The 9,239-nt window shown below is 45.4% G+C and overlaps 1 protein-coding gene across 1 annotated transcript in view; it reads right to left on the bottom strand.

The window, feature by feature from the left end:
- SLC6A3 (solute carrier family 6 (neurotransmitter transporter), member 3) overlaps positions 1 to 9,239 on the bottom strand; it is an 87,305-nt gene that overhangs the window by 36,851 nt on the left and 41,215 nt on the right. The window contains exons 5-6 of the mRNA XM_006872377.1: positions 3,423 to 3,561; positions 1,987 to 2,121 (exon numbers count right to left, since the gene is read on the bottom strand). Of these exons, the coding sequence (XP_006872439.1) occupies positions 1,987 to 2,121; positions 3,423 to 3,561 (274 nt within the window). The remainder of the gene's footprint in view (positions 1 to 1,986; positions 2,122 to 3,422; positions 3,562 to 9,239) is intronic.

Below are 9,239 nucleotides of genomic sequence, written 5' to 3'. Positions count from 1 at the left end.
ATCCATCCATCCATCAATCTACCCACCCATCATCTCTCATCCATCCATTTATCCATCCATCATCATCCATGTATCCATCCATCATCTATCCATCATCAATCCATCTACCCACTCATCATCTATCATCCATCCACATATCCATCCATCCTTCACCCATCTATCCATCCATTCATCATCCATTTATCCATTCATTCTTGTTTCTATGCATCTATCTATCCATTCACCCATCCATTATGTATGTTCTTAGCATCTTCCTACCTACCTACCTGTTATGTTATTGTTAGGTGTTTTCTAGTTAGTTTTTGACTCAGAGGAACCCAATGTGACAGAGTAGAACTGCCTCATAGGGTTTTCTAGGTTTTAATCTTTACAAGAGCAGCCCACCAAGTCTTTCCTCCCACAGAAACACTGGATAATTTGAACTGACAGTCTTCTGGTTAGTAGCTAAGTGCTTAACCATTGTACAACCAGGGCTCCTTGCCTACCTGTTGTTGTTGTTGTTGTTGTTAAGTGCCGTCGAGTCGATTCCGACCCATAGCGACCCTGTACAGGGTTTCCGAGGGTGTAAATCCTTATGGGAGTAGAAAGCCTCATCTTTCTCCTGCGGAGCAGCTGGTAGTTTCGAACTGCTGACCTTAAGGTTCGCTTACCTATTAATCATCTGTCTACAGCCTCTATCCATCCATCTGTGTGCCTGTCTACCTATCTATCTATCATCGTCTATCTAATTTTTGACAGCCTGTCTTCTGTTTCTCTGCCACTCACAAAGATTTGCGGATGCCTCCTCCTTGTAATTGTTTTTTCTCGGCTTCTTACGTGGACTGGTATCTTACGTGGACCGGTATCTCACGTGGACTGGTATCTGTTTTGCCTTATGATGGGAGCTGCCTGTTCTTGTTCCTAACTGAAGCACTGGTTCATAGTATTGTTCTTTGATCTCTATAACAGGCCTATCTGGGTCTGTGACGCTCCAACAACCACATCCCCTGGTCTCCTAACTGGCCTCTCTAGAGCACAGATGGTCTGCTGACTTGGTTCTTCAGTGGGTTCCCTGGGCACACTGCTGGATTTACTCTCCAGTTCCCAAGGCCAATCAAGCCTCCTGTCCTCCATGAGTTTGTCCCCAAATATTTTAAGCCAGAATGATTTGCCTTTTCTGAAGAAATCTATATTCCAACTATAGACTTAACTTTCATTATAATCGGATTTAAATCACTCTGGTATTGTGTCAAAGGAGCCCTAATGACAAAGGACACACACTGAACTGTTAACTGCAAGGTCGGCAATTCAATCTCATCAGGCACACTAAGGGAGAAAGATGAGGTTTTCTATTCCTGTAAAGATTTACAGCCTCGGGACCCCCCTACAGGATCACTAAGAGCGAGCATCGACTTAGTGGCAAGGGACATTATTGTGTCAAGAGCATTAGGAGAGTTTTCCATTGAGGTTTTAGGTTTCCTGAGGAGGAGAATCCTGGTTTGTACAACATGACATGTCTTAGCTTTGCTCCAATGATGGACATGACAACCAGGACTCATAGGTACTGTCCAGGTGAGTAACAAATGCTCTTTGGAACAGACTGGGCAGCCCCATCAGTTCTGATCACAGCAAACTAAACAGCATCCCTCAAAGCATCTGGGTGTGTTGAGGGGGAGCAGGTGGAGGTAAATTTCAGGTGCTTGGATTGACAGAAACCTTCTCTTGCTAGAGGCAGGAGTGGTGACCCTGCTCCCTTGATTCCTTAATCTCCATTCGCTCAGGGTTTCTGCTGAACACACCCATCCATTTCCTAACCCTCCTGCACAGCTTGGTACACAGGTCAACCTGCATTTGCTGAATTATAGGTGAGCAAGGGACTTCTGTAGCACTACTTCCTTGGAAATCTCCTGGCCAGCCATGAGAGCTCCCCATCACATTGCACCTGCCTGGGTTGCACTGGATAGGGGCAGGTGTTGGGGAGCGGAGCAGAACAGAGAGCAAACTCACGGATGCCTCGCAGAGCCGGTAGAAGTCAACACTCAGGTATGCTCGGATGCCGTCGATGGCTCCAGGAAGGGTAACTCCACGCAGGAGCAGGGCAGTGAGGACCACGTATGGCATGGTGGCTGTGATCCACACAACCTGGGGGAAAGGATAGTGTCACCAGGCTGCATGAGCAATGTGTGCAGAGGCCCTCAGCTGGAGAGTGTGCTGGCATGGAGTGGGTCTATAAGGGCCACCAGGATGCTTGGTAACCAAAGATAGAGGTGGTCTTTGTCTAGGGAGACCAACTGCCAGATCACATTTCTCAGGATGCCAACTACACGAATGCTCCTGTGGTTTATCTCAAACACCTTTCCTGGAGCATGGCAGAGGGACCAACTCAGTAAGAAGGAACATGCCTTTTCTGCAACGGATCTGTCCCAGGAGGTGGCAGTGGCTGAATTCCTGAGTGAGGCACAAGTGAATTTGCACTGGTTATGTGATTGTGCACTTTGGTGGATCTGGGGGTGCAAGGGTTGCAGGAGAGGAGGAACCTATCATTTTGGAAATGTTCCCATGTACTGGCAAGTTGCTAGGAGATTTACCATAAGTGATGGACACATTTGGTCCAAATGGCTTTTTGTGCCCACTGTACAGGGTCGCTATGGGTTGGAATCGACTCGACAGCACTTAACAACAACAACAACATAACAAACACATTTTCATCAATGAGCAGTGAAAGGGAAAGCTACGGGCACTTTCCTTTTGAGGCCCTCCCCCAACCATGGCCCAAGTGTCCACTACCCAAATTAACCAACTTCCATGAAGTTCCCTAACCCAAGCATGGTCCATGTGACCACTACCTGACCCAACCAGAGCCACTCCCCAAACCAACCATGGTCATGTGCCCACTCCCCAAGCCAACCATGGACCATGAGTCCAAGTTCATTATTCAACACACCACAGATCCTATATCCACTCTTCAACCCAACTATGGCCAATGTGTTCACTCTCTAGCCCAACTACTACCCATGTGTCAATTACCCAACTCAGCCATAGACCAGAATTCTGTCCCCCAACTCAGCCATGGTCTATGAGTCTATTCTCCAACCCAACCATGGCCCATGACTCCACTTCCCAACCCAACCCAACAAGGTCCAGGTGTCCAAGTCCACTTCCAAACTCAGCCCCAAGTGACCCATGGCCCATATATCCACTACCCAACCCAACCATTGTCCAAGTGCTCGTTGGCCAGTCAAAGCCCATGCATTCATTTCCTAACCTAACCCATGGGTTCCATGTGTCCCCTCCCAGACCTAACTACAGCTCATGTGTCCTCTCTTCAGCCAATCACTGCCCATGTATCTCCTCCTGGACCTAACCATGGCTCGTGTGCCCACTCCCCAATACAACCATGACCACATGTCCATTTCCACAAAACAGAGTCCTGCTCATCTCACCTTCCCAGAAGTCTTCACTCCCTTCCACAAGCTGAAGTAGAGTAGTACGATGACCAGCACTAGGCAGACCGTAAGCTGCCACCGGGGAGGGCCCAGGTCATTGATGCCATGGCTTTGGTGGAGATGCAACACGCCGCGCCTGGAGAGATCAGGCAGAAGACTAGGACACTGCCAGAGCTCCTGGTGGGGAGCTTGACTACAGACACTCCCCTCACTCAACTCAGCATGGCAGAAAATGCTCATTTGACCAAACCAGAGATACCCACCCAAAAGATCTGGTCCACCAGCCTCTAGCATCTCCTTCCCTCCAGGTGAGTGGAGGAGATGGGCCAAATGCATACTGGGATGTTCTGCAAGGCAGACCAACCAGACTCTTGCCTCTTGCCTCCAGGTACCACTGCTCTTTGGGACCGGAAAAGGGAGCAGATACCTTGGATCTTCGAAGGAGAGGTGCCATAGAAACTAGAGATAGGATGCTCAGTGATGTGGGCATGCCTGCTGCTGCCCACGGGATGATGCAGATTCCTTTGCAGGGGAAGGGCTGAGTGGGTTCTGAGCAATAATTAAGGGTACACAGGCACTTGCCTGCTTTCTGAGGGCAAAGGTTCACAGCAATGTCACACCGTTCTGCTGCTTGAAGACGTCTGAGCATGGGGTTTAATCAACACCCACCTATGACCTCCAGTCACCTTTTTGAAGTTGTTGTTAAGTGCTGTCAAGTTGGTTCCGACCCATAGCGACCCTGTACAGGATTTCTGAGGCTGTAAATCTTTACGGGAGCAGAAAGCCTCATCTTTCTCCTGTGGAGCAGCTGGTAGTTTCGAACTGCTGACCTTGTGGTTCGCAGCCCGATTTGTAACCACTACACTATCCGAGCTCCTTCCTTTTGAAGTAGCACATCCCAAAAGGGAGAATGCAAGGCATGGAGCTAATGCCTGATAGAGCATTCTGTGGGTGCTGACATGGGGCCCTTGATGCACATTCAGTAAATCCTCAAACCACCTAAGGGAAAAGGTGTGTCATTGTAATTTCCACGGTGCATTTGGGAAAGTGAAAGTGGCCTTGTCACCTTTGCAGACCAGGACTTTGAGCCCAAACTTCTCATAATGGCTGTGCTTCTGCAACTGACAAGTGGAAAAACCACGTAATAATCAGATTCATTTTTGACCAGATTCGCTATGACTGTGGAGCTCAGTGGAGGTCCCCAAAGAAGCAATGCCACCGTTCAATGCCAAATGTTGTAGCCCCCTGAGCTCTTCACCATAGAGATGCATGGATCTTGAAAGCCCAGGATCACCACCCGACCTGCCAGCTGTTCAGACCCAAGGCACTAACAGAACCCAGCTCCATGCTCCCACCTCGCCCCAATGTTGGCCAGGTGGGTAGACTGATGCACCATTTCCGTTGTCACCATCATGCTCTGTTGTTTACAGAGCACATGTCTTGTGAGTAACTGAAAGGAGCCCTTGATGCTCTGCACTGAGCTCCGTGTGAAGTCTCAGGAGGTGCTGCTGAGCTGCACCCACTCAGCAGTGCAGCCCTCCCACCTGCTCCACCCTTGAGAACCTGGTGCACTGAGGACTCCCAAGGCCTCCTTTCCTCCTCCACCTCAGCCTGGCTCTGGCTCTGCTCCCAAATGTTCCCATTGTGCTGGCTCTCTCACTCAGACCTTATGACCTCCCAGGAGAGAAAAGTCTTTTGGGGAAAGCACCTGGGGACCCTCTGACACTGCACTGTAGCTCAGTAATGATGGGACTGATGACCAGCTGTGCAATCCAGCTGTGCCTCGGCAGTCTTCTAGACACATGTACATAGTACCTAAGCCTGATATAAAATGGCCATTCATCCACTTGCCTGCAGAAGAAGCAACCTGAGCCGAGGAATGCATATAACCAACAGGCCCCTGCAGTCCTCCTTCTGGAGAGAGGAAGGTGCTCAGAACCAACTCACTGCTACACTTGGAGATGGGCTCAGAAAGTTGCATCTACAACACAGTGCTCACTGTTTTCATTCATCTGCATTTAATCACTTTTAGAATCAGCACCTCATCTGTACTGGTTAGATTCCCTTCCCAGGATTAAAAGTTGTGGGACCCTACCCAGAGAAGCAGTGACGCCAGAGATGGAGGCAGAGATGATGACATGGAGAGATGGAGCAGCTGGGGACTTTAGACACAGAGACGGAGAGGGGCTGTGTGCTGATGACAGGCTTGTGGGGTATACCCTTTGATTGGTTGATAATGCATGGAAGGGATTGAAACCATGGCAATGAAACGATACATGATAGGATGAATGTAAAGCTAATGTTCTTCCATGTAAACTATCACATAATTCACAATAAAACATTTTTTAAAAATTAAAAACAAAGTTATTCTGCTTTGATGTTAGAGAAAGGGCACTGTGGACTGATATCAAGTCAAGAAGAGACATCACCATGTGGACTTCATGGCAGACAGTACATGGACAATGGCAGGAGGTTATGAGATGCAGAGAACTGACAATTCTACCAAAAAAGCAACCCTGGTGGGACTTCTTACCCCTTCCACATTTGGGTAAGGTGTTCAGGGCAGAAATAGAGACATTTCTGCGCCCATTAGGAGTCTGGAGGGGAGAGGGCAGAACCCTTGAAATTGAGACTCTTGTGGAATACGTGATGGCATGGGATGGCCACCAGCCCCGGAACAAGTTTCTGTTGAATTTTCTCTCCAGGTGAATGTATGGTGGTGATTCTTCCACACAGATACAGTGGATCATTTGATGTTTGCCAGGCACTGTAAAGAGCTTTAGGTACGTTATTATCTCACTGAACCCCAATAAGAGCTTCCTTATTCCATTATTACAGATGAGAACCCCAAGCCATTGAGAAATAAATAACCTACTCAGAGTATGGTGTAGGATAAGCACTGGACTGCAGACCACAAGGTCAATGGCTCCAGCCTACCAGCCACTCAGTGGGAGAAAGATGAGGCTTTCTGCTTCTGCAGAGTTAAACCTTTGGAAACCCTACACAATGTCCCTGTGAGTCAGAACCAACTCAACGGCACTTAACAACAACAACAACTCAAACCCAGTGTCAGGAACTGGGACAGCTTGGGTCTGAATCTAACAGTCTAACTCCAGAACCCTTGCTCTACTAATAGAGAATGCTCTGGTATTAAAAGAGGGCCAAAGGACTTTCACTTGTGGCTACACTGGAATGACATCTCAAACAACTAGAAAACTGAACAAAGTATACACAATGAGTGTTAAGGCACTGGGCTGGAGGCAATGCGGAGCTGACTTTTAAAGACAGCAGTGGGATGCCTGGAGGGACATCCCAGACTGCAGAGCATGGGGTGGTTCCTAAGCATAGACGGTGGTCTAGCTGAGTTAAGGAAATGGTAGTCAGAATTCTGGGAGTATAAGGCACTGCAAGTTTCAGAACAGAGTTCTGGAAAGAAGGTAGCTATGTTAGAAAGGGTTTTAGAAGAATTATAACCAGAATGTTACTTAGAATGGAGGAGGTAAACTGGCTTACTTTGGGCATGTCATCAGGAAGACCAATCCTTAGAAGAAAACCTCATGTTTGGTAAAGTTGTTGTTGCTGTTGCTGTTAAGCGCCGTTGAGTCGGTTATGACCCGTAGTGACCCTGTATAGGGTTTCCGAGAAGCAGTTGGTGGATTTGAACTTCCGACCTTGTGGTTTGCAGTCCAGTGCTGATCTTACCACACCACAGAAAGCCAGCAAAACTGCGGGAGACTGTCCATGAGATGGAGTGATACGATAGCTGTAACATTGGACTTCACACAGTAACGGTCATGAAGGTGGTGCAGGGCCGGCCATCATCTTGCTCCATCAACATAAGATCTCCATGAGTCAGTACTGACTCGATGGCAGCTAACAACACACCAGCATGGTGGAAACAATTCCCTTCTATCCCATACATCTGGACAAGGATACATTGAATTTCTGCTGAATACTAAGACTTTGGTTAGGAGTCACTGGATGGTGCAAATTGGGAACAAAAGGTTGGTGGCTCAAGTCCATCCAGAGGTACCTTGATAGGGAGGTCTGGCAATCTACTTTTGAAAAATCAGTCGTTTAAAGCTCTATAGAGGGAGAAAGATGAGGCTTCCTGCTCTCATAAAGATTTACAGCCTCGGAAACCCAGTACAGGGTTGTTATGAGTCGGAACTGACTCCACGGTACATAACAACAACAACAAAGCTCTATAGAGCACAGTTCTACTATGACACACTTAGCATCTCCATAAGTTGAAATCTACTCGAAAGCAACTAGTTATTGGTAGGACCTCAATCATAGAATGGAACTTCACAAGGTCAGGGAGGACAGTGACCAGGGTGTGATAAACTGAATGGTCCCAGGAGCTAACACAGGGCTGTGACTCATTTGAGTCCCCAACAGTTGAGATGAATACTTGGTCACTTGGAGAGTTCAGAGTCTATAAGGGTCACACTTCAACAGAGGAGACAGCCTGTTCCTGAAGTAAAGGCCACTCTAGAAGTACTTTAATGAAACTTAAAACAAGCTTCAAAAGGATGAAACTGAACCACAAGTACCTTAAATTCCCACCAGAACAAATCTAATATTCTTTAAAGGAAGATAATAGAAGTTCAATGCTCATCAATGTAAAACAATGTCCAGCATCTAACAAAAAATTATTAGACATAACAAGAAGCAAGAAAATGAGAACAGATAGCAAGGAGAAAAATCATCTAGTAAAACCAGATCCAGAAATGATAGAAATGATGGAATTAATGCACAAGCATGTTAAAACAGCTATTATAATTATTTTCAAGGATTTAAAAGAAAACATGAACAGAAAAAGAAAAATGGAGATTAAAAAAAGAGAACTAAATGGAACTTCTAGAGACAAAAAATTATAATACCTGAAATGAACAATTATTTCACTGCATGGGATTCGTAACAGATGAGACAGCTGAATTAAGTATTCATGAATGCAAAAAATAGCAACAGAAAGTATCCAAGGTAAAATACAGAAAAGAAATTAAGCAATTCAATGATAGATTTGTCAATATCAGCATATTATGCTTTGTATTTATCTTGTTTGGGATTTGCTGACTTTCCTGTACCTATGGGTTTGAAAATACATGGAACAAAAATGAGTAGAATTGTGAAAAGAAACATACAAGTCTAACTAGGCTTATAGTTGAAGAATTTAGTACCTCTCTCTTATTAATTGATAGAACGAACAAGTAAACAGAAATTCAATAAAGATATAGAAGTCCCAAATAGCACTATCCATCAACCAGAATGAAATAAAACACTTATGAACTATTGAATGGAAAACTGATTTGCTTGTCAACTTTTACCCAATTTACAACAAAAAGTTAAAGGAAAAAAAAAAAAAAAGACAAAGAAACAGAGGAGAGGGAGACAGAAAAAAAAATTTAGATAACTAACCTCTAAAGATTTTCCATGTATTTGAAAACTATAAACCTATAGACCCAAGAATCTCCACAAATTCCAAACAAGATAAACACAAAGAAAACCACTCCAAGACTCATCATAATTAAATTCCTGAAAACCAGTGATAAAGAGAAAAATCTCAGAGAAGGCATATTACACAGAGAACAACAAAGCTCAATTTCCTACAGTTTTCTTATCAGGTATTAGGCATGTCAGAAAATAATAGAATAACATTTTTGAAATAGCGACAAATTAAATGATAACCTGAGATTCTATATCAGCAGAAATCATCTTTCAAAAATGAAAGAAAAATAAAGCTTTTCAGGAAAAACACATGGCAGAGAGAATTTTTAATTCTGGTAGCGTAGTGGTTACGAATCGGGCTGC

Source organism: Chrysochloris asiatica, unplaced genomic scaffold (genome assembly GCF_000296735.1).
Source record: "Chrysochloris asiatica unplaced genomic scaffold, ChrAsi1.0 scaffold00195, whole genome shotgun sequence".
Taxonomy (NCBI): domain Eukaryota; kingdom Metazoa; phylum Chordata; class Mammalia; order Afrosoricida; family Chrysochloridae; genus Chrysochloris; species Chrysochloris asiatica.
Note: the sequence above shows the minus strand (reverse complement) of the source record. Positions and strands in the feature narration are given on the sequence as shown.